A 27,980-nucleotide genomic window follows, 5' to 3' on the forward strand; every position below is an offset into this window, starting at 1 on the left:
TTCCACCAGGTGTTTTTATTAAAATTTAAACGTCAGCTTACCTGGTGACAAATGACAGGTATGCAGAAATGTTTGTTGGGAAATGCAGTAATTAGGCGTGCGATTATTGCACAATTATGTATGCATGTTGAACTTCTTTCGCACCGTACGTAGCATACTGTACTAATCGGAGGTTGCATATGTGTATGTGAATGAGAAAATGCGACGCGAAAGTGTGCTTGTGTGCTAGTAAACACCCCCCTGGGTTATGCTAAGGAGATGCACATCGCTTCAGCTGCCCGTACCAGCAGAAAAGGCTGCAAGCTACAGTCCTTTCTAATAGCACTTACAAAGTTTCCTGCATCACCATCCCAATTTCCATTAAAAGGGCAACAATGACAATTCATTTTACGTCCTCCAGGGTCAGGTTAACAGATTTGCTTAACTTCAGAGTAGTACAATTCGAAGAAGTAGGATGTCGTTTCAGGTTTGTGCAGCATCAGAGCTCGAAATTATCATACCGTTTTGTCCGTAGTGCATCCAAACGGCACAAAGTGCCAGGTCTATTTATACTCGGTGGCTGATCAGGAGGCATGTGACGATTCATTGGCAACAGCTGATTCAATCATTCACGATATATGCACCGGATACTTATAACTCTTTTGATGTATGCAAATGAGATACAATTACCCGAACAGATAACATGGAACGAACGAGTCAAATGTGCCAGACAGAGAGTACAAATTAGTACAAATGAAACTTGCATCGTTACCTTGACTCATAAAAAATACAATTGATCTGCACCGGGTGTGAATTGTCATGTGCCTACTAATCAACATACTCAAACTCATGTTCCTGGCGCAAACGCCTGGGAATTTCACCCATCCGACTCCTGGTCCTCTGTAAGAGGCCTACTTCTGGTTCACTTGGTATTCGGACTTGTTTACATTTACAACAGCCTTATCGATTGATACTTGCTGATGGCTGGTACCGACGTTGTCGAGGCTGGGCCTTCCGAAGGAGGTTCATAAACATTGTTGCTGGGCAGCAGTTGGCAGTGGGCCCCTCCAGCAATACTCGGAGGCAGAGACACCACAGCACGTGGCTGTGGTGCGGAGGGGCAGAGTTTTCTCAGATTAGGGCACACTTGGTGCATTATGGCACACTCAGGCTACCGTTGTTTGTTCTATAGCTTCAGGTCAGTGAACCTTCATTACTTCAGGTGTCCTGGCTGAGCACGAAGCCTGGGACACGCACGGTTATGCCTATAAATACGGGGTGAATTGGTGAATGAAAGATGTGCTGCTCTCTTGGTACATGCAGGAGTATCAAAGCATGCAATTGTGTGTATGAGTGCACGTGTGGAAACTGCCAAACTTACAGATTTATGTGGTAGGTTGTGCCCAGTTTTAAAAACATTTTACCATATATCGATTTTCAATGCTGATCATACTAAAATAGTATTCTGTCGTATATATAATTTTAATGCAATTTTTGCTTTAAGAAAATCTGCACGGTAAAAGGGTTTAAAACCAGCAGCCATTTACATCGGTGGGGTTGTCAAGTTTGGTGTACGTGTGAAAATGAGGGCGATCACGTTGGTTGCTTAGGTTCCACTCCAAACACAGCCGAATGCTCCTCAAACTGGGGGTAAGGAAGAATGAGAGCAGAGGGAATGAATACATCATTAATAGGATTGAACATCTTCACATCACTGCGTATAATCGAATCTGTTGGAAAAAATGCACTGGATAGATTTTATGTTACATGTGCACCAAACTCGAAAAAATATCTGTCGCGAAATAATTCGGATGTTAAAATGAACCCGCAACTCGCGTACACATCTGGCACAATTTCCGCACAACATTTGGTGAGTTTAAGAATTCAATGCTGAACTGTTTTTAATATAACAATAGGTTTTACCCTTTCTGCCGATAAAACAGTTGTGTCAAGATGTTATAACGCCAAACAGAATCCTTATTCAAGGAATCATGTCTGCATTAACCACGCGTACTTGTGGTGAACATGCAATAAAAAAAAACATGCTCTGATAATATATGCGTTGTCTTTGAAACTGATTGATCCAAGCCAGAGACAGCTTACTTTAGAGCCTAGTCTCAAAGTGTTAGACCAGAGAACGCCAAAAAGCGAACAGCACAAAAACAATGCCACTATCAGGGCATTTATAGCAGCTACAATATGGGACCTTTTTCACAATCATTGAGCCCATGTGAAAGCACTGTTATATAAACGGCATCATTATTCCATTTGGTGAACAATCTCAGTACAAAAATATAACAATCATACAATATACTCTTTGGTTCTTTCGGTAAAGTCACGTAGGTAGAAATAAAATAAAACAAATCACGACGTTTCGATCGCAACACAAGCAATCTTCATCGGGTGGAACAACCACAGTAAGAAAATGTTGAAGTAGGCGAGAGAGCTGCCGTGGAAAGAGGTTACATAGGTAAGAAAGGGGGAGGCAAGGGGGGAGAGAGGGGGGGGCTGCGTGAGCGCTAGGGGAAGAGGACGTGAGGCTGGGGGGGGGAGTGGGCGGGGCTAGAAGTGGGAAGCTGAGTGTGGGACACGGGGGAAAGTAACTCGGAAAAATAGGATAGTACCCGGCGGGAATGATGTAAACAACCACAACCAGTTAAGGCTTTACCTGGTTAATAACATCCTTCCAATGATTGCTCAATTTGTATCCATCTTCTCAGTTGAAGTTATGTCTATGTTTATATATTTGGATGGCTTCATGAACAAACCTTTGATAGTTGCCCGAAGGTTTGCAGAGTAACATGGTCTCGGAAAAAACAATATCATGCGAGCCCACAGCGTTATAACAATGGTCAGCTACGGCAGAGGTATTGGTTCTGCCGTATTTCAGATCTGCCTTGTGTTCGCGATCACGGTCCGAGACATCTCGTTTCGTTTCCCCAAATCAAAATCATACAATATCCAGAGCATGTATGTAAGACTCTGTAAATAACATTAAAGGTGTGCAGCCCTGCCTCAATCCACTATTGGGTGAATTCCTGTCACGCAGCGGAGAAGTTTAACCATGCTTCATCACACCGGTGTGTGTGGGCTGGCGAAGAGCGAGTTGATGGTTCATCATTATTATCATCATCATTATTCTCCACGTCATACACACCCCGTGATTGTTTTGTCTTTGTCGTCGTGTGGCGGTGATCCACGTGCGGTGAAGGCCACCGCCCCCGCTGCGTCCGTTCGGAATCTCACCGTGATCGAGGGAGATGGACGAACTCTTGCCACACGCGAGTTTGTCTCGCACGCCGGGCACGAGGGCGACCAGCAAACCCATCAGCACACCGAGGCCGGCGCAGGCCGCCCCCAAGGCCCCCAGCACTCCGTCTCCCAGCCCCCGCCAGCCTGCACGCCGCACACCGCACGCACGATGCACGACTCACACACGTGGACACCGGCTCGGGGTGGGGGGGTGGTAGTGCTGTGGTGACGGTGCTTGAAAACCAAACACAATGCCGCAAACTCTGATCCCAGTCATCGCCCCCTCAGTCCGATAAATTGACCGCCGCTTTGTGAAAAGTCAACAAGTGCTCATCTTATGGAGAGACCAAACACCACCATAGGAATGTGGAAATTCCACCAAATGCTCAGGGCACCGTTCATGTCTTCAAGTGTGACATCAGAGGCGGTGTCAGCTAAAAAATGTACTTTTATTTTACCAGGTAAGGTCCACTGGACTATATAGCTATTTTTCAGAAGCGACCTGGCCACAAATGATAGCTCAACGAAGTGGCTTATCACGTGGACATTTGTGTCAGCCAAACACTCTAAACGCTTGTTCTAAATGTGGAAGGAAAATCCAGAGGACCCAGAGAAAAATCCACGTAACCACAGGGAGAACACGCAAACTCCAAATATACAGCAGGCGTAAAGGTCGGCATCGAACCCACGACCTCCTGCATACCAGGCGAGGGAGATAACATCTCGCCAGCTCACCTGACCACCTCGTTAATTAGATTAAAAAAACTGTCAAAAAATGACGGTTGGTGAAGTAAAAAAAAAGGAGGACACATCTCGGCTCCCATCACCGGAGTTGAGGGCGCTGACGAGGAGGGTGCTGCCCTCGCCGTGAGACGTCGCGTCCCCCGAGGACGACGTGACGACGCAGTAGAAGGCGCCCTCGTCACGCGACTCCAGCACCTGCAGCAGCAGCAACTGCGCCCACAGCTCCACCTCGTCCTCATCTGCGCGGGAGGCGGCAGCAGCGGCCGCGCCATAGAACAACAACTCCAATCGTCATCCACGTCGACACGGGCACGACACCGGTAATCAGGGGAGGGGGCAGCACTTTATATTGCCAGTGAGGAGGTGGTGTACAACTGCTGTGGGATCTGGCAGAAGGAAGGAAGCGATGGCGAGGTGTCGCGTGAGCAACAACTGCATTGGCCGTGAAGATCTCCTTCACTTGAGTGTGTTCCAGGCACCGCCAGGAGATGCCCCTGAATGCGGGGGGCTTGCGGGAGGGAAGGAAACCATTGAAATTCATTAGAGGGCATGGACCCCCCCCTCACAATTGTACACGATACACGAACCATCGACACCATCAAAACCTGCAGTGGCACCCCTGGTAGCATCACCAAAACCATCACCATTTACGATACTCAATGTCATCTTTACCGTCAGCTTAACTGGCAACTTCACTCCCAGCATTAACATGACCAGACATCAGCATTATGATAATTATCATCACCACCGTCATGACAGCCAGCAAACACCACGAACCTCAGCTTTAGTAGCAATATCACCACGACCGTCAGCTCCACCACAAACATCGTCGTCATCATCACCATCAGGTTCATTAGCAACATCACTACTGCATCAACATGACCAGAACTATGACCATCACCCGCATGCTTACCGGCACCATCATTAGCTCCACTTACAATGTCATCACCGTCAGCTTAGTTGCACCATCACTACCACATCGAGCAACATTTTTTTTTACTGTTACGCTTGTTTATCCAGACAAGCCTCACTGAGTCTCAAGATTATTTTTTAGGAGGGTCCTGCCACATGTTCACAGTCTGGGCCGATGTGGCTGCTATGTCATCCCAACTCAGTAATTGGCAGTGTAATCTTTGAGCATTGGTATGTTTGGGTCAACACCCGTTACATTGAGTGTTTGTTTTAAAAGCTTCCACTTGTCATGCCTCCACTTGGCATGAGCTTGCGCCATCAGCTGTAACACATGACAGATGCTTTTTTCACCATCACCACCAGAATTACCAGCAAACTCGACCACCTCAATCAGCTTCCCTTGCAGCAAACGCTGCTGTCGCTGCCTTACAATTTCCTAAAAAGATATATTAAACAGAAATTCATCAATGGGTAATTCTTTGGAGCATTACAGGTACAGTAATAGTATACAGTACAGGGACTCCTCCACTTACGAACATTCGACTTACGAACTTTCAGAGATACGAACAAACCTGTCCCTATGTCCAGTTCCTGTTCGGACCGAAAGTCGTATGTTCAACCACCGCGCAATAGATGGCAGTGGTGGCATCTACATCTGCAGAACATGAAGAACCAGTGCCATCTACATCTACGGGATTATATACAACTTTTGAAGCCATTCTCCATGTTTAGTGTACATGCCGTACAACATGTTTGGAATCGACAGGAGTAAAGTTGGACGAACGAACAAATCGACTTACGAACAGACCTTTGGAATCTAGCTCGTTTCTAAGTAGAGGAGTCCCTGTATAAACAAACAGAACTATGTTAGGCTGATGAGCCGCAGGTCAAAACTGGGCCAGAGTTTTGCTTGTTTAAACCATAACTGATAATACTGGTCTGGAAAGCCAATAGGCTGATGGACCATTGGCTTCCCATACACACTGCTATGAGAGAGATGTTTGCCCCATAACAGTCAAACTCATTTATAATTCTCAGAGTTGGAATTCAGCCAAGTTCCGTGAAAATGTTTAAGGTAGCACGTTTTTCGTTGTTGCGAGCGGCAAGTGAGCTACTGAGACCGTAACACTCGCTCCCTTTGAGAACCGGGTTGTGATCGCTGGTTGGGGCTGCCCAGATTCGAACGCCAGGATCTTGGCAGTCCACCCGGCCTCCCCTACAGAAAGACAATTTCAGTGTCGGCCCTCAACTGATTAAATACAGGACAATGGCGGACTTATTTTTCTCCAAAACATTGCAGATAAAAAGGGACGTCTCCAAAAGGTGAACTCTCTCACGTATAATTGCACTTTTCTGGGTTGGGGTTGTCAAAATCGCTGCTTATCAATGTGCGTAATGAATGTCCTATTACGTGTAGCCCCTCATGCTGTGTGTACCATATAATGTTTCATTACCACTCACGCCCCGACTTAAAAAAGAACTCTAAAAAGGCTGCCGCCTGCTCTGCCCACTCTGGCCGTGTATCATTACATGACTGGTTACTCCTAAGCCCAAAAATATGACCGACTCAATATAAAACAGCTGTGCACGGCACACACTCCCATGCATTTGGACACACACATACGCACACTCCTACGCACACACACGCACACTCCCATGCATTTGGACACACACATACGCACACTCCTACGCACACACACGCACACTCCCATGCATGTGGAGTGTACTAATTCAGAGACACTATTAGGAGGCGTTCTCTCTTGTTTATTTCGGCTCTCACAGCCATAGGGGATAACTTCATACCGGGTCGGGACAGTCAACATGCTTCCAGACCCACTGCTTCAAGAGGCGAAGACCACGACGACAGCAGCACGACGAGTTCCATTCCCGATGGCAGCAGCCCCGACTGTGAGTCGGAGCTCGCCTTTTATTCTCCCCAGCTTGGCCAGGATCCGCCCTCGGCCATGGACCCTTCTGGATCCCCCAAAAGGCTCCGGGCTTGGCCCACGGGTCCAACTGGTAGAACGGGCTGCTACCCCCAATTTCATTGTCTACCAGTCTCCCAGCGCCACGCGCTAGTGTATCATTCAATGTCACTACACATGCACAAATACACACAAAACACAGAGGTCCCCTGTATACGCCTGAATAGCCTGTTGGGGCAAGTGCTGTTAGCACCCCACCCGACCGTCTTTGTCTCCCCAGTGGCGATGGTTTTACAAACCGCACCAGGTACTCATTTGAAGCTGAGTTGACCTAGGGGAGGCCCAGTACCAGTTCAGATAATCGCCACTTGGTGTTGGCCGTGAGTGGGAAGCAAACCCGGGTGACCAGGTTCGTAGCGCAGCGTGCTAACCGCCACACCACCGCTCCCCACACAAATACACACACTCCCAACAACAACAGCCAGCCATTCACCTCTAAGTGGCGGTGACATCACCACGACGCTTGTGCCAGGCTATGAGGTCACGGGGCAGACCCAGGTGCCACGGGTCAACTGACTGATATGACTGGCTGATGCACCACCTATGCCCCCTACTGTGCCAACTTGCTATGCTTTAGCCACCTGGCGCTCCGCTCATTGTTGTGAACGTCGCTCCTCCGCCCTCCGTTGTTGTTGGAGGGTGACTGCCTCCAACTGCCCAGTAGTGTCCTTCATGAGCCTCCTCCACAGAGGCCAATCTTGACACCACTGGTACCAGTCATCGGCAAGTCCACTCAGCTCCACATCACTCCATCTCTTCTCTAGCATGTGCCGCGCCCATTTAGCCCCTCTATCTGGCTGAACAAAAGCTGTTTAGGCATGCAGTGACTGGGCATGTGGGCTACATGATCTAGCCAACGCAGCCTTGCCTGCCGGAGGAGCTCACCGATGGGACTTTGTCCAGATCTTTCAAGGATTTGTGAGCTCCTTACACAATCCAGCCTGGTTAAGCCCAGGATGGATCGTAGGCAGGCCAGCCTAAATGTTTCTAACCGGCGAAAATGTTCCATTACGGTGGTCCAGGTTTCGCAAGTGTAGAGAAGAGAGGGAATGACCATGACCGAGAAGACCTGAATCTTCGTAGGGAGCGACAGACCAGATAGCTTCCACACAGTGTTACACAACCAATGAAAATATAATGCCGCTCGACTGATTCGGAGTGAGACCTCTGCTGTCAAATCGGAGCCGGTCATGAGCACACTGCCCAGATATGGGAAACTCTCCACTCTCTCCACAACTGCTCCATCACCAATTGGGAGTTGTGGGGGTGGAGTGTCCGATGGTACAAACTACCCAGGCAGGTGCTTAGTTTTGGTGGGGCTGATGGTAAGGCCCCACCTTTTAGTGGCACGCTCCAGGTTCAGCAACAGCGCCTCCAACTCCTCCTCTGAGTGAGTGGCAGGTACCAGATCATTGGCATACATAACGTGGTTGACCAATAGGGAGCCATCCCTTGACCGCACCCGGGCATCCGTCAGCTTCCCATTGTATCTGTACCAGATGGAATTCCTCCGGTACAGCCATCAAAGGCTTCACAAACAACGTGGTCAAAAAAGATGTTAAATAATGTGGGAGCCAGAGGACATCCCTGTCGCACCCCAAGGTGAACAGGAATGGCTCCAACTCCTGACCACGTAGTTTTACCCGTGCCCACTTACCATCATGAAGGTCCTTAATGATCGTGAGCAGAGGGTCAGGGACTCCAAAAACAGGAAGAATAACCCAGAGCCCAGGCCTACTGATGGTATCATAGGCCTTGATCAGGGCAGACGGACAGAAAATATGGCATCTGTGCAGGACCACCCTTTCCTGAAACCGCATTGGGGCTCGCAAGCCTCCCCTCAGCGTGCCTGGCAAGGCGATGTTGAATAATCCTTGCCAGGACCTTTCCCGGCACACTGAGGAGTGAGATGCCCCTGTAGTTGTTACAGTCTGTGCGGTCCCCCTTCTTAAAGAGGAGAACCACCAGGGCATCCTTGCAATCCTGCAGAACCCGTCCCGTGGTCCAGACTGTTAAGATGTCATGTAGGGCAGTCTGTGCACAAACGCCACCCTCCCTCAGCATTTCGCTTGGGAGATCATCTTTGCTCGGTGCATTTCCTGGTCTCCGGCACCACGAGGAGATAAGGGGTTGTCTTTACCGGATACACAGACTCCCAAGCACACGCACACACACCCAATCCCATGCATGCACGCACACACAACGCATCCCCATACACACACACACATACCCTGCACATCGCCAAATACATAAACACCCCGATTTATTAATGAGCCCACGTATACACACACAGAAAACAAAGACAAAGATCCCCCGTATAGCCTGTAACAGACTGTAGGAGCAAGTGCTGTTAGCGAGCACTTATGATGGCCGGCACGGCACACGAGGGGTGGGTGGCCAGCACCACGCCCGAACGCCTTTGTCTCCCTAGTGGCGATGTTTACACACCGCACCGAGTACTCATTTGAGGCTGAGTCGACCTAGGGGAGGCCCAGGACCGTTTAAAATAATCGTCACTGGGGTTGGCCTAGCAGTGGGCTCAGGCCAATGTCAATATACCGACTGTCACTTGTTTACACACCGATTACTGATTGCGTGGCTAGGAGTCGAACCGAGGTGGTTCCTGGGTTGTGGCTTACAGCGCGAAATACTCTTGACGCAATTGCCCACCTCCGCACATTCACCCATAGGCGCACGTTCACACCCACGGACACACGTTCTCGCGTTACACACACACACATATATACACACTCGCTGACTTGTGCACATTCACACACTGCGCCCACACCCAGAGTTATAATCACACGCAGACAGACCCGAATGAGCAATCGTTACCACCGACTCGTACACATTTGCACGTGCATGGCTCGTTCGACAATAACTCGTATGAAGTAGCACGCACACGTTTATAATAATTGATATATTACATTCATCATCTTCTTGGTTCTTTCGGTAAAGTCACGTAGAAGGGAAGTAATACAATAATAAAAATAAAACATAATACAATTATAATTTTATTGTTGTTTTCAAACGTTGGAACGTTTTGACCAAGACGCCGGCACACAATCACATCGGGGAATCTTTAACGTCCTCTGTGAAGCAGACGGCGCTTACTATTATGGGTATCACACCGCAGTGTTAATCGGGGTGGCCACTGCATTCCAACCGTGAACCTCTCTGAAACTACCGCTGTCACTTCCCCACATGTGCGTAGGTACATTGAACCGTGATTATCGGAGGTGCGGGGGAAGGACAACAATCTAAACACAATAAGTAGTTCTTAAGAAATGAGTTTTCAATCTGGATTTAAAAGTGCATAATAATAAAAATAAAACATAATAAAATTATAGTTTTATTATTTTTATTTTTATTATTTTATTACTTCCCTTCTACGTGACTTTACCGAAAGAACCAAGAAGATGAATCCCTGCAGTCACGAAAGCTTTAAATCGAAATTTACATTCATCATATTTATAATCAGCACCTTCCGATTAGCACGGTTGGCTACGTACGGTGCGAAAGAAGTTCAACATCGAACAATGACGGTCACTGCATCGCGCGCTTTCAGATGGGCTTCTGCGGCCGTCTGGAACGCTCTTCCTCCCGACATTAGGAAGCCACTGGAGCTATTTATGCACTTTTAAATCCAGATTGAAAACTCATTTCTTAAGAACTACTTATTGTGTTTAGATTGTTGTCCTTCCCCCGCACCTCCGATAATCACGGTTCAACGTACGTACGCACGTGTGGGGAAGTGACAGCGGTAGTTTCAGAGAGGTTCACGGTTGGAATGCAGTGGCCACCCCGATTAACACTGCGGTGTGATACCCATAATAGTAAGCGCCGTCTGCTTCACAGAGGACGTTAAAGATTCCCCGATGTGATTGTGTGCCGGCGTCTTGGTCAAAACGTTCCAACGTTTGAAAACAACACACCGCAGATAACTCACTTGGAGTCCACGTACCTATCATCGCCCCACACCGCGAACATCTGTCGAGATTCTCCTGAAAAAGGGTCATGAGACTCAGCGATAATAAAAATACGTAATTAGTGCACAGACTGGTCTTCTATTCAGAGGAACTTACACTTATAGGTATATACAATATCTGTTTTATTTTACGATGTTTTCCGCCAATTAATGAGTGTTTATTATACGAGTGGGAATGAAACCGGAGCTCGATCCCCGTTACGGATGGACACAGATGGCGATTAGTCCACCTGCTGTACCGCCTCCTCCTGGCGAGCCAGGGTCTGGCGCCTCAGCGCCCACGGGAATGGGAGTCTCACAGCACTCGTTCGCTCCGCCAACCCTGACCGTTGCCTCCGCGGTGCAGGAGTACTGGCCCCACGCGCAGCCACCACTCTGAAACCTGCCCGTACGGATACGGTGGTGGCACAAGGCACAGAATGGTCGACTCCAATTTCAACTCTAGATTTGAAGCTTTCGTGACTGCAAGGATTCATATTCTTAGGTTTTTTCGGTAAAGTCACGTAGGTAAAAAAATTAAATTTAAATTAATAAAAGTAAAATAAAAATAAAATAAAACTCACGACGTTTCGGAGGCAACACAAGCTTCCGTCTGCAGGTGGAACCGTCACAGCCACGACAGCTGTATCAAGTAAGAGAAATTCCAAGAAAACAGTCCTTGTATATATACTGGTTGAGGGTGGGAGGAGCCATTGTGAGGTTCGGTGCGGCTGAAGCACGCTGCTAGGAATGAGCCTTTGTTGTGTAGACTGGTTGAAATGGGAGGTTCCAAGAGTTGTTAAGTTGCGGCTGATGTAAAGGTGCGGTTATTTTATTTTAATTTTATTAATTCCAATCTTAACCTTGCGCCGTGCACGCGTGGAACCGCGTGCGATAACCGACGCCGTTTTTGTTTCGTCTGCGCTGCGTGTCGCGGGTTGACCTTCGCCTGATTTGCGACAATTCATCGAGCCGCCCTGGGGTGGGGGAGTAGAAGCGGGGCGAATGACTTCACCCGTGGCACCCAATAATGCGCACGCGCTCACGTGCACATTCATAACTGCATTCTCACCCAGGCTTGCATTAAATTTAGGTCTCGCGTTGGATGCGTGCCGCAGTATTCCCGTCGCGGTGTCACGCTGTGGAGGAGCCTCCCTTTCCACCGTCCTTGCCAGAGGACCGATCAACAAAGTCGATGCAACGGAGTTCCCGCAGTCAGCGGGGAGGTCAACTTCGTTGATAATTAACGGGGTTTCGAGACAGGAGTAGTTTCTGTGCAGTGACATGGGTTAGAGAGCAGGCGAATGTTGCATACAACACACACGTGTAAAAAAAAAATCCCTTAATCATAAGTCGACGTATCGGAGGCCCAGAATCAGTTCAAATATGTCCCACTGTTATCGGATGTGAACGGGGAATCGAACTCGGGCTGCTAGGTTCGTAGCGCAGTGCGCTGACCCCCCTACTGCTGTGCCCCTATTCATACAGAAACACGCGTACGTGTATTCGCAACATGGACACACACCACACATTACAGCCGCTTACAATTCAACAGCATCTGACCTGCACCACTCAACGATTGCGGCGTCGCGAGGGCTCCTGTGGTGCCGAGTTTGTCGCACGGCAAGGTCAAGGGGAGTGGCGATGCCTCTCCGCGGGTCGCGCCACGCACCCTGGTAGTTTCGTTTGGTAGACAGACAGGAATGGCAGCTGTATATTTTGGATGCCTGATGCTCTGCCTTGCGAGCGTTACCTCTACACTCGGGGTTTATTTTGGAGGACTTTGACACACGAGAGCCGGAGCGCGCGGAGCGCACGACCCGGGCCACCGTCGCAGCCTCCGCCCCCCCCACCCCGCGTGTGGTCGCGACCTACGAGTGACAAATCAAGATCTTTCGAAAATCGGCGAGACCTTCGCGGGTTGCGACTCGGTCAGGCACCTGTAATGGAACGAAGGGCGGCCTAAGCCTCAAGCCAGTGCCGATATGACGCGCACGTGGGGACCGTGCTTCGATCGTCGTAAAGACGACGCGGAGACCTTTGTGAGAAACAGATGTGGCAGTGTCCCGTGAGGCCCTGCGCAAGGATGATTAAACACATCCACGGCTCCAGCTCCTCCCGGACACCCTCGACGCGGCGACGCGAGCGCCAAAATTTCCGCTCGTCGCTCTCGGGGACCACGGGCGCGAGCCCAGCGTCAAATTGGCCGCTCGCGGGCGCCCGTGCCTTTCTCACCTTCGCCGTCGGCGTCGTCACCTTGCGCGAGCTCGGAGCGGCCGGCCTCGTGCTCCACGCGCTCCCCGCGCGGCGAGCGCCGGTGCCAGGAGACGCGCGCCCCCCGCAGCAGCGCCAGCGGCCCCCGCGCCGCGCACGACAAGCTCGCGTTGCCGCCCTCGCGCGCGCGCGCCGAGCGCGGCTCCTGCGTCACGAGCACCGGCCACGGTGCCTCGGGGGGCCCGTCCGTCCCGTCCGTCCCGTCGGTGGTGGCGACGGCGTCGAGCGGCGTCGTCGCGTCCATCTCCGGCGACGGCGACCCTGGGTGGACGGACGTCGTCACGTCCGCGGAGAGCGACGAATACGCCGCGGACGCCGCCGTCGGCGTCGGCGTCGCCGCCGGCGCGCTCGACGCGAACGCCGGGTCGGTCGACGTCGGCGGCGACGTCGCGGCAGCGGCCGCCGCGGTCGACGGATGGGCCGACGGGGAGGAGGCCGCGAGCGGCGCGCCTGGCGACGGCACCGCGGGCGACGCGGCGGGGCCGGCCGCGGGCGACGTCGCCGATGATGGCGACGTCGCCTCCACGTTGGCCAGCGTCGCTCCCAGCGCTGGTGGTGTCACCACGGCCGGCGGAGTGAGTGCAGCCGGTGTCGGTGCAGCTGCTGTCGGTTCGGCTACTGTCGGTGCGGCTGCCAATGGTGCAGCTGCTGTTGCTGCAGCGACTGCTGCTGGTTCACTTGACTCTGTGACAGCTGCTGCCCCTTGTGTCTCTGCTGCTGCTGCTGTTGCTGCTGCTGCATGGGTCACAGCTGCATCGGGCTCAGTCTGGGCGAACGCCACTGACGGAACACAACAGACACAATAACAAACATCGTCACTGTCATCACATCGTCACAATCATCATCACCCCCACCAATCACCCCCCACGGCAGTTGCATGAGCTCCGCCACCATCTGTGTCGTTATCGCATTCGTCACCGTTCGCACCCTCGGCACGTCTTCAAAGTCAGCCGTCGCCAACGATGACATCTCACGAAAAATTCCAATTCTGTAAGCACACACCTCATGGAGCAGAGTGTCCGTAAACCAAGTGGAACGTATTAATGCCACATCCAGTGGAGGGTTGGCTCGGCCGAGCCGGGTCTACGAGCACGCGGCGTCGGTCCCGCACCCGCGAGCCACTTCACAACGAACACGCCACGGTGGCTAGGAGATGTTCACTACCTCGCCTGGTACGCAGGAGGTCGTGGGTTCGATCCTGACCCTGACGCCTGCTGCTGTATATTTCAAGTTTTCGTGTCTCTCTCCCGGTGGTCACGTGCAGTGTTTTTTCTCCGGTTCCATCAGTGTTCCCCTCCACACACATAATTCAACGTGTTCAGAGTATTACATTTCTACGTGATGATAAAACCACTTCGTTGAGCTGTCATTTGTGACCAGGTCGCTTCTGAAAAGAGCGATATAGCTCAGTGGGCCTTACATGGTAAAATAAAAACTAGTTTGTAGTTTAGTTTATACTTTATCCGGGGTGATAGGGGAGGGGGACAAGAGGCAGCATGAAACAAAACTAAAACCTGGATAACACAAGACAGCGGTAGAGCAAGCGGCTCGCAATCGGAAGGTCGTGAGTTCACATCCTGTGCGGGGTTGACTTTGTCAATCCACTGCGTGCCGAAGGCCTCCCCGCCCCGTGTCAGTGAGTCGTGGGGATTGTTTGACCATACTTCACCATGCTGGCCAATCGATGTGGGATGGTGAAAGGAGGTCCAGGCCTGGCTGGTAATGACACTCAGGTCGCCGGGTCTATGGTGCAGTGCGTTGACTGCAGCGCGACAATTCCATCCATTGCCCGCTGGGCCATCACCGCCGGTGTAGTGGATTCATCGTCACCATTACCAACTTCGTCAGCCACCAGCACCATCACCACTGTCAGCAGCAGCTCAAGCGCCCAGGCATCACGAGTCAGCACCATTCTTAGTATAATAGTATTCAGCATCATCACCACCGCTGCCTTGAACTTTCACCATCGCATTGACTTCATCGAGTAAATGATATGGTATCATACACGTGAGTAATCATTATATCTGTCTTCTTGGTTCTTTCGGTAAAGTCACGTAGAAGGGAAGTAATAAAATAATAAAAATAAAACATAATAAAACAATTCTCACGACGTTTCGGCCACAACGCAAGCAGCCATCCTCAGGCGAAGAATGAAACACCCCAAGCTTGGAGCGTATATTTAAGCTGGGTTAGAGGGGGGGGAGGTGGGAAGAAGAGCGCCTAAACAAAATAATTTGCATATCAAGAGGAATTCAGCATATGGAAAATGCGTAGGAGGTGGGCGGGGGGGGTTCCAAATCAATACTATGCCCGTGCATTATGCAGGATTAGCAGCATCAAAGGGGGGGGGGGAAGTGGGGGAGCATTAACAAAGGAAAGGAATGTTAATAGTATGTAGCTGTAGTTACTAAACAACCACGTAAAAAACTACAGTATAAACTGCATGACAAACTAAAGTATAAACTACATAGCATCATCAGTAAACTTACTATACTCTACAATAAGCTGAGTTACTAACAGTAAGTAATACATGAAAAATTCTACGTTGTAAAAAATTATATAATATGCTTCCATCTAAACTTTATTCTCTTACATCACACGCGTCTATACCGTACTATATACTTCCATAGGCAAAACCAACATTAAATTACATACTGTATTGCTATAAACCACCCTATACCTTATACATTTTTAATATAACACTATGTATTATTCTACCCACCCTAATGTGTATCAAAATGGTTTATTACGTCCTTCCAGTGATTGCTAAGCCAGAATCCATCTTCTCGGTTAAAATTGTCTCTGTGTTTGTAAATGTGGATCGCCTCATGTACGAATCTCTCATGATAGCCAGATGGCTTGCAGAGAACCTCTGTCTTGGAGAAGTCAATGTCATGTGAGCCCACTGAGTTGTAACAGTGATCTGCCACGGCTGAGGTGTTTGTCCTACAGTGTTTCAGGTCAGCTTTATGTTCACGGATGCGGTCCGAGACATGTCGTTTGGTTTCCCCAATGTAACTGCTACCACAGAGGCAACTTAGTTTGTAGACACCAGGGTACTGTATGTCTGGAACCACATCTTTTACAGACGGTACCAGATCACGGATTTTATGTACTGTGTTGAATCGGACCTGGATCTTGTGTTTAATCAGGATTTTGGAGATCTTTTTTGTGACCCCAGCAATGTAGGGTAAGGTGATGGTCTTGAAAGGCTCCTCAACAGGATCCTTCTTGGTGGTTGGAGTGATGGCTTTGCGGATTGTGTAGTCGGAGTAACCATTAGCCTTAAGAGCTTGGCGTACGTGTTTGAGTTCACTGGAAATGTGTTCATGGTCGGAGATGCATTGGGCTCTATGATATAGAGTCTTGATGAGGGAATTCTTCTGGGATGGATGGTGGTGGGAATCCGGTTTTAGATAAGCATCCGTGTGGGTGGCTTTCCTGTAGACAGAGTGGCTCATTGAACCATCAGGTCTCCTTTTGATTAGGACATCCAAAAAGGGTAGCTTGCCATCATTTTCGACTTCCATGGTGAATCTGATGGCTGGGTGTATGGAATTGATATGGTCGAGAAATTGGTCTAGAGCAGGCCGGCCATGTGGCCAGATGACAAAAGTGTCGTCTACGTACCTCTTCCATAAGGTCGGGCGTAGAGTGGCAGTCTGGATGGCGTCCGTCTCAAATTTCTCCATGAAGATGTTGGCTACAACCGGAGATAAGGGGGAGCCCATTGGGGTGCCCTCAATTTGCTTGTAGAAGGTTCCATTCCAGGTGAAGTATGTATTGGTTAAGCAGTGTCTCACCAGGGGGGGTACCCCAGCATTCAGTCCTTGATGAACCAAGTCTTCAATGATTGCGATGGTGTCAGGCACAGGCACCTTGGTGAACAAGGAAACCACATCAAAACTGACAAGCAGGTCGTCTGGGGACAGGGCAATCCCCTTGATTGTTGATACCAGGTCAGTAGAGTTTAGTACTGCAGAGGTGGTTTTTCCAGTGAAAGGCCGTAGGATTTCGGACAAAAAACGAGCCAGTTTGTAAGTCGGGGAGTTGATAGTAGAGACAATGGGACGAAGAGGTGTATCTTCTTTATGTATCTTTGGCAAGCCGTACAATCTTGGTGGCCTGGCTGCAGAAGGTTTCAACGAGAACTGTTTGGTCTGATCAATTAATGCGGTTGAAGCAGAAATGATGTTGTTGGTTTTGGAGACGAGGCTGTTGGTGGGGTCTCTTTTTATTTTTGTATAGCTGCCATCGGTGAGTAGTTCTTGAATTTTGTTGTTGTATTCTATTTTGTCCATGATGACAGTGGCATTGCCTTTGTCGGCTGAGAGGATGACAATGTCATCCCTATTTTTTAATTGAGCTAATTCAAAACGCTCATCTTTGCTGATGTTGCTAGCTGGCATCTTAGCGTTTTTGAGGGTTACAGAGATTTCCGATCTTGCTACGTCTGCAGCGATGTGACTCAAGCCCTTGAGAGCTACATCTACTCGAGCAATTATATCATTAACTGGTATGTGTCTAGGTGTGACTGCAAAGTTTAGTCCTTTAGCTAAAACGGATTTCAAACCTTCAGAAATAGGACTGTTACTGCGATTAATTACGACTTTGTTAACATCTAGCTTTTCAATGTGTGGGTCCGGTTTCTTGTTTGAGAGGCGGTTGAATTTGGAAATCAAGTTGTCCTTACATTTAGTCGACATAGCGGCAGCTGAAGAGGCAGTCATTTTTTCCACATGTTCCCAATCCGATGTGGACATTGTTGCACTCAAGGATAAGTGTGATTTGTAGAGTGTCTTGTCTAACTGATCTAGTTCGGTGCGCGTAAGTCTGATTTTCTCTGAGATAAGAGCTAAGCTAGTTCTAGACAGAATTCGTTTCGCATTAGAAGAAGTTACAGCAGCAGATGTTAGTGTAAATGCGTTCGGTATTACCTTAGAGTCGCGGCATCTCTTCAGAAAGGTGAGAGACTCGATTAGCTGAGCCTTCTTGTCCCGGAGCTTGTTGAAGGATCTCAAAGTTATGTGGAAACCCTCCCCGTAGAGGCGGTTAAATTTCGATTTAAAGCTTTCGTGACTGCAGGGATTCATCTTCTTGGTTCTTTCGGTAAAGTCACGTAGAAGGGAAGTAATAAAATAATAAAAATAAAACATAATAAAACAATTCTCACGACGTTTCGGCCACAACGCAAGCAGCCATCCTCAGGCGAAGAATGAAACACCCCAAGCTTGGAGCGTATATTTAAGCTGGGTTAGAGGGGGGGGGAGGTGGGAAGAAGAGCGCCTAAACAAAATAATTTGCATATCAAGAGGAATTCAGCATATGGAAAATGCGTAGGAGGTGGGCGGGGGGGGGTTCCAAATCAATACTATGCCCGTGCATTATGCAGGATTAGCAGCATCAAAGGGGGGGGGGGGAAGTGGGGGAGCATTAACAAAGGAAAGGAATGTTAATAGTATGTAGCTGTAGTTACTAAACAACCACGTAAAAAACTACAGTATAAACTGCATGACAAACTAAAGTATAAACTACATAGCATCATCAGTAAACTTACTATACTCTACAATAAGCTGAGTTACTAACAGTAAGTAATACATGAAAAATTCTACGTTGTAAAAAATTATATAATATGCTTCCATCTAAACTTTATTCTCTTACATCACACGCGTCTATACCGTACTATATACTTCCATAGGCAAAACCAACATTAAATTACATACTGTATTGCTATAAACCACCCTATACCTTATACATTTTTAATATAACACTATGTATTATTCTACCCACCCTAATGTGTATCAAAATGGTTTATTACGTCCTTCCAGTGATTGCTAAGCCAGAATCCATCTTCTCGGTTAAAATTGTCTCTGTGTTTGTAAATGTGGATCGCCTCATGTACGAATCTCTCATGATAGCCAGATGGCTTGCAGAGAACCTCTGTCTTGGAGAAGTCAATGTCATGTCAAAGAAGATACACCTCTTCGTCCCATTGTCTCTACTATCAACTCCCCGACTTACAAACTGGCTCGTTTTTTGTCCGAAATCCTACGGCCTTTCACTGGAAAAACCACCTCTGCAGTACTAAACTCTACTGACCTGGTATCAACAATCAAGGGGATTGCCCTGTCCCCAGACGACCTGCTTGTCAGTTTTGATGTGGTTTCCTTGTTCACCAAGGTGCCTGTGCCTGACACCATCGCAATCATTGAAGACTTGGTTCATCAAGGACTGAATGCTGGGGTACCCCCCCTGGTGAGACACTGCTTAACCAATACATACTTCACCTGGAATGGAACCTTCTACAAGCAAATTGAGGGCACCCCAATGGGCTCCCCCTTATCTCCGGTTGTAGCCAACATCTTCATGGAGAAATTTGAGACGGACGCCATCCAGACTGCCACTCTACGCCCGACCTTATGGAAGAGGTACGTAGACGACACTTTTGTCATCTGGCCACATGGCCGGCCTGCTCTAGACCAATTTCTCGACCATATCAATTCCATACACCCAGCCATCAGATTCACCATGGAAGTCGAAAATGATGGCAAGCTACCCTTTTTGGATGTCCTAATCAAAAGGAGACCTGATGGTTCAATGAGCCACTCTGTCTACAGGAAAGCCACCCACACGGATGCTTATCTAAAACCGGATTCCCACCACCATCCATCCCAGAAGAATTCCCTCATCAAGACTCTATATCATAGAGCCCCAATGCATCTCCGACCATGAACACATTTCCAGTGAACTCAAACACGTACGCCAAGCTCTTAAGGCTAATGGTTACTCCGACTACACAATCCGCAAAGCCATCACTCCAACCACCAAGAAGGATCCTGTTGAGGAGCCTTTCAAGACCATCACCTTACCCTACATTGCTGGGGTCACAAAAAAGATCTCCAAAATCCTGATTAAACACAAGATCCAGGTCCGATTCAACACAGTACATAAAATCCGTGATCTGGTACCGTCTGTAAAAGATGTGGTTCCAGACATACAGTACCCTGGTGTCTACAAACTAAGTTGCCTCTGTGGTAGCAGTTACATTGGGGAAACCAAACGACATGTCTCGGACCGCATCCGTGAACATAAAGCTGACCTGAAACACTGTAGGACAAACACCTCAGCCGTGGCAGATCACTGTTACAACTCAGTGGGCTCACATGACATTGACTTCTCCAAGACAGAGGTTCTCTGCAAGCCATCTGGCTATCATGAGAGATTCGTACATGAGGCGATCCACATTTACAAACACAGAGACAATTTTAACCGAGAAGATGGATTCTGGCTTAGCAATCACTGGAAGGACGTAATAAACCATTTTGATACACATTAGGGTGGGTAGAATAATACATAGTGTTATATTAAAAATGTATAAGGTATAGGGTGGTTTATAGCAATACAGTATGTAATTTAATGTTGGTTTTGCCTATGGAAGTATATAGTACGGTATAGACGCGTGTGATGTAAGAGAATAAAGTTTAGATGGAAGCATATTATATAATTTTTTACAACGTAGAATTTTTCATGTATTACTTACTGTTAGTAACTCAGCTTATTGTAGAGTATAGTAAGTTTACTGATGATGCTATGTAGTTTATACTTTAGTTTGTCATGCAGTTTATACTGTAGTTTTTTACGTGGTTGTTTAGTAACTACAGCTACATACTATTAACATTCCTTTCCTTTGTTAATGCTCCCCCACTTCCCCCCCCCCCCCCTTTGATGCTGCTAATCCTGCATAATGCACGGGCATAGTATTGATTTGGAACCCCCCCCGCCCACCTCCTACGCATTTTCCATATGCTGAATTCCTCTTGATATGCAAATTATTTTGTTTAGGCGCTCTTCTTCCCACCTCCCCCCCCTCTAACCCAGCTTAAATATACGCTCCAAGCTTGGGGTGTTTCATTCTTCGCCTGAGGATGGCTGCTTGCGTTGTGGCCGAAACGTCGTGAGAATTGTTTTATTATGTTTTATTTTTATTATTTTATTACTTCCCTTCTACGTGACTTTACCGAAAGAACCAAGAAGATGAATCCCTGCAGTCACGAAAGCTTTAAATCATTATATCTGTATTGTGATACCGGCCATCATTTGTCCAGGGAGTCTGCGCTGAGCACGAAGCCTCCTCATCAGGAGGGCCATTCGTGTTATTGGTCAATTACACTGAGTAGGTTTAACATCACACATGTGCACTGCATATGCAGAAGTCCCCAGCCTTGTACCGACCACCAGCTCCAAAAGAACTGCACGTGTGGCCATCTGAGTTGTTGAGACCACCAACCCAAAAACATTTGGGAGAAATGTGGCCAACCAGACAAGGCAGCAGCGAAACGAAGACACAACTGCAGACTGGCTTCATCATGATTAGAACTCATCAGTCGAGAGTCATCGTTGTTCACCGCTGCCTTTAACACCTGTTGGTGGGTTGGGCACATTTCCAACCCTTCTCAGAGTCGGTGGCCCGAACGAAAATGCGGCCAGCCGCGTTCGTCTCAGCTCTGTCCGCTGCCGCCACACGCCTCTGACAGCCCCATATATGGAGATGGCTGTAGCGATGTCCCCTATGGAGGCACCGTTCGCATTTGCCGTTCAAATCCGTCATTGATGAGCAAACCCCATCACAACAGGCAAACTTGGCGCAGGCCGGCGAAACGAAAAATCTCGCTCGCGTTTGACTCTCGTTGTTCCGCGGTGCCTTGAGTCTGGGCCACCCAAGGGAGCATCGCGTCCCCCGAGCCTCCAGCCGCAAGGGGTTTGCGTGCTGCAGTTGCAACTGCGTTGGCTCTGGCTCTACGAGCGCTAGGCACGCTCGCGCGAGCACGTGCTCACATTTCTCGCTTATATATTTAGATCCCTAGGGGGGGTGGGGGATGTTAGGGAGGGGTCAGTCATCACCACGACAGCCACTCAATACAACCACACAACAACTACACGTCTATAAGATACAACTACACACAACACAACAACCACGCATCTACAAGATACAACCACACACCACAACAACCACAGAATGCAACCACACACACACCACAACAACTGCACATCTACACGATGCAGCCACACACCACAGTAACCACTCACACCACAACAACCACACACACCACAGCAACCACGCATCTACACGATGCAACCACACACACCAGAAGCAACCACACGATGCAGTCGCACACGCAATAGAACTACACACGACACACTATCACCACAGCAACGACACACAACGAAGCAACCCACACATCTACAAGATGTAACCGCACGATGCAACCAGACACACACACACCGCAACACCCACAGATCTACACAATACAACCAGACACACACACCGCAACACCCACAGATCTACACAATACAACCAGACACACACACACCGCAACACCCACAGATCTACACAATACAACCACACATACACACACCGCAACACCCACAGATCTACACAATACAACCAGACACACACACCGCAACACCCACAGATCTACACAATACAACCACACACACCGCAACACCCACAGATCTACACAATACAACCAGACACACACACACCGCAACACCCACAGATCTACACAATACAACCAGACACACACACACCGCAACACCCACAGATCTACACAATACAACCAGACACACACACCGCAACACCCACAGATCTACACAATACAACCAGACACACACACCGCAACACCCACAGATCTACACAATACAACCACACACACACCGCAACACCCACAGATCTACACAATACAACCACACACACACACCGCAACACCCACAGATCTACACAATACAACCACACACACACACCACAACACCCACAGATGTACACAATACAACCAGACACACACACCGCAACACCCACAGATCTACACAATACAACCACACACACACACCGCAACACCCACAGATCTACACAATACAACCACACACACACACACCGCAACACCCACAGATCTACACAATACAACCAGACACACACACACCGCAACACCCACAGATCTACACAATACAACCAGACACACACACACCGCAACACCCACAGATCTACACAATACAACCAGACACACACACACCGCAACACCCACAGATCTACACAATACAACCAGACACACACACCGCAACACCCACAGATCTACACAATACAACCACACACACACACACCGCAACATCCACAGATCTACACAATACAACCAGACACACACACCGCAACACCCACAGATCTACACAATACAACCAGACACACACAGACCGCAACACCCACAGATCTACACAATACAACCACACACACCGCAACACCCACAGATCTACACAATACAACCAGACACACACACACCGCAACACCCACAGATCTACACAATACAACCAGACACACACACCGCAACACCCACAGATCTACACAATACAACCACACACACACACCGCAACAACCACAGATCTACACAATACAACCACACATACACACACCACAACACCCACAGATCTACACAATACAACCAGACACACACACCGCAACACCCACACATCTACACAATACAACCAGACACACACACACCGCAACACCCACAGATCTACACAATACAACCACACACACACACACCACAACACCCACAGATCTACACAATACAACCACACACACACACACCGCAAACCCCACACATCTACACAATACAACCAGACACACACACACCGCAACACCCACAGATCTACACAATACAACCAGACACACACACACCGCAACACCCACAGATCTACACAATACAACCAGACACACACACCGCAACACCCACAGATCTACACAATACAACCAGACACACACACCGCAACACCCACAGATCTACACAATACAACCACACACACACCGCAACACCCACAGATCTACACAATACAACCACACACACACACCGCAACACCCACAGATCTACACAATACAACCACACACACACACCACAACACCCACAGATGTACACAATACAACCAGACACACACACCGCAACACCCACAGATCTACACAATACAACCACACACACACACCGCAACACCCACAGATCTACACAATACAACCACACACACACACACCGCAACACCCACAGATCTACACAATACAACCAGACACACACACACCGCAACACCCACAGATCTACACAATACAACCAGACACACACACACCGCAACACCCACAGATCTACACAATACAACCAGACACACACACACCGCAACACCCACAGATCTACACAATACAACCAGACACACACACCGCAACACCCACAGATCTACACAATACAACCACACACACACACACCGCAACATCCACAGATCTACACAATACAACCAGACACACACACCGCAACACCCACAGATCTACACAATACAACCAGACACACACAGACCGCAACACCCACAGATCTACACAATACAACCACACACACCGCAACACCCACAGATCTACACAATACAACCAGACACACACACACCGCAACACCCACAGATCTACACAATACAACCAGACACACACACCGCAACACCCACAGATCTACACAATACAACCACACACACACACCGCAACAACCACAGATCTACACAATACAACCACACATACACACACCACAACACCCACAGATCTACACAATACAACCAGACACACACACCGCAACACCCACACATCTACACAATACAACCAGACACACACACACCGCAACACCCACAGATCTACACAATACAACCACACACACACACACCACAACACCCACAGATCTACACAATACAACCACACACACACACACCGCAAACCCCACACATCTACACAATACAACCACACACACACACCGCAACACCCACAGATCTACACAATACAACCACACACACACCACAACACCCACAGATCTACACAATACAACCAGACACACACACCGCAACACCCACACATCTACACAATACAACCACACATGCACACACCGCAACACCCACAGATCTACACAATACAACCACACACACACACACCGCAACACCCACAGATCTACACAATACAACCAGAACACACACACACCGCAACACCCACAGATCTACACAATACAACCAGAACACACACACACCGCAACACCCACAGATCTACACAATACAACCAGACACACATCACAACACCCACAGATCTACACAATACAACCAGACACACACACACCGCAAACCCCACACATCTACACAATACAACCAGACACACACCACAACACCCACAGATCTACACAATACAACCACACACACACACACCGCAAACCCCACACATCTACACAATACAACCACACACACACACACCACAACACCCACAGATCTACATAATACAACCAGACACACATCACAACACCCACAGATCTACACAATACAACCAGACACACACACACCGCAACACCCACAGATCTACACAATACAACCAGACACACACACACCGCAACACCCACAGATCTACACAATATAACCACACACACACCACAACAACCACAGATCTACACAATACAACCAGACACGAGAGAACCACACACCACAATATAACCACAACAACCACACATTTACACGATACAACCACACACACAACTCACACCGTTCACACACCACACAATACAACCGGCCACACAACCCACAGTGTTGTGATACTGAACGATAAATCACTATGGAACACGATTTTTGTTCCTGGGTAGTAAGTGTTATTTTCGAATTGCTTATGCCTCAAAAGTATAGAAAATGGCTGTTATTATTCTCCACAAATTTGGCTGTTGTGACCACGACTTTATGTGAAGGAATGACACAAATGCACACCACGTTTTCTCATTGAAAATAGGTAAATTTCGAAATATCACTGTCCTGGTCACAAAAGCAAAGTTTATGGGGAATAATAACCGTTTTCTGTACTTTTGAGGCATAAGCAAGTGTAAAATAACACTTACTACCCAGGAACAAACATGTTTCTGTTACACACATTAGCCACACAACATACGTGCAAAGCAGCCGACACCACACGCACAAATCGCGCGCACGGCCACCTGCCCCCACCCCCCCCACGGTGCCCCCCTCTTCATTGGCCACAACTTCAGGCGCTGCGTTCCTCATTTAAGGTTCAAGTCGATCATATGAGATTGGGAGAAATTCGGTTTAATTGGTTCTAATTGCAGAACCGCACTTCGCCAACTTCTCACCGATGGGCGTCATCCATTCCAAGCTAAGGAACTCACTGGCGGCGCCCACGATTGTGGAGAAGCTCGTGGTCATCACGACCAACCTGCCCGCCGCATTCTACGACTACCCCCCCGTGTCCGACGCCCCCCCCCCCCCCCCCCCCCCGAGTACGATGATAGCAGCACCGACGAGGAAGCAGCCTAAGCCTTGGATCAGAGTTTCGTATTCATTAAACCAGGTTTTCATTCCCCGAAATCGGGTTTAATTGTATTAAAGAAAAACCCCGATGCCTGCCGCTGGAAAAATCGGGTTTTTTCCACCCATGAGTCAAACGAAGAGAGTCCGCAGGGCAAAGTTGCGGCCACTGAAGTTGGACCCTGGCCGGGAGTCGAACCCGAACCCCGGGGGTCGCAGTCGGCGCGAGGTCGTGCGAGTGCGTGGACAGAGAGCGACGTTTTCGTCGAAGCTATAAGACGCCCCGGAAAGTCAATGAGCACGCACACCGGATTGTAAGACGCACACCGGATTGTAAGACGCACACCGGATTGTAAGACGCACACCGGATTGTAAGCCGCACACCGGATTGTAAGACGCACTCCCGCAATGTTTGCTTTTGAAATACGGAGGGAACAGTGCGCTCCGTCCTATCGTGCGGTGAGTTTGGTTCACGATCGAAGTCGTAACGAACGAAAAACGAAATAACTCAACACGTTCGTCGACGACACTGCGGCTTGCTAAGGAAGGAGGAAGGAGAAAAAAAGATAGAGTCGGCGACGTTTCGGGCAATGGCCCTTCTTCACGACACATTGAGAGGTCAGAGAGACGGTGGTCGATAAGAGTCGGATACCGTACGACAGGATACGCATTGGGGTCATTTAATACATGTTCTTTGTGAACAGTGTACATTGGCATGTGAATAGTGACACACTTTGAGTGAATATTACGTTGACATACAAATCCGTCGATGATCAAAAAAATGCATTACGAAATAAAAGCAATTTGTATTTAACGTGAAATTTTAAAATGTTGCGGGAACATTGCATCGTAGGTGGCCCTGGTGTAGCGTGACGGATTCCTCAATAATATAATCATCGGAGCATTTTGCAAATCGCTCCTCATCTGTAATATCTACCGAATATCCACCGGGTAACATCGTTAGCGCCGGGACTCGAGAAGAATAAAACGCGGAGATTGATGGTGGCTTTCACTCAGACGGCAGGGTCAGCCCGAGTTCTAACTCTGCCACACACTCACACACACGATCTCCACCGCCACCACCATCATCACCAGTTACTCATAATCCGTACACACGCGTGTACATACACACGCGTGTAAACACCCTGACGTACACGTGTACATTTACGCATAAAAGACAAAGATACCCATATAGCCTTAACCGAATGTTGGGGCAAGTGCTGTTCGCGAGCACATACAAACACACACACACACACACGTGTACACACGCACGTCTATACGCACACACGTGTACACACACACACACGTGTACACAAGCACACACACACACGTGTACACACGCACACACGTGTACACACTTGTACACACGTGTACACACACACACGCGTGTACACACGCAACACCTTGGGTCTCACCTGCAGCGAGTAGCGCCAGCACGGCGCACGTGCGTGCGGGAGACATGACTGCGCGCAGAGAGGAGAGGCGCGAGGGGGGAGGAGGAGAGGGGAGAGGGGGGC

The 27,980-nt window shown here is 48.7% G+C and overlaps 1 protein-coding gene across 1 annotated transcript; it reads right to left on the reverse strand.

The window, feature by feature from the left end:
- Positions 1-27,947, reverse strand: LOC144718559 (uncharacterized). Its single transcript, XM_078593929.1, has 5 exons — positions 27,879-27,947; positions 13,075-13,893; positions 4,059-4,214; positions 3,226-3,375; positions 1-1,623 (listed from the first exon to the last, which is right to left on the reverse strand). Exons 1-5 carry the CDS (start codon positions 27,922-27,924, stop codon positions 1,619-1,621), a joined length of 1,176 nt encoding a protein of 391 aa, XP_078450055.1. The 5' UTR covers positions 27,925-27,947; the 3' UTR covers positions 1-1,618.
- Between the last annotated feature and the right edge of the window lie 33 nt (positions 27,948-27,980).

This window comes from Lampetra planeri, chromosome 5 (genome assembly GCF_965212315.1).
Source record: "Lampetra planeri chromosome 5, kcLamPlan1.2.h2, whole genome shotgun sequence".
NCBI classification, from domain to species: Eukaryota; Metazoa; Chordata; class Hyperoartia; order Petromyzontiformes; family Petromyzontidae; genus Lampetra; species Lampetra planeri.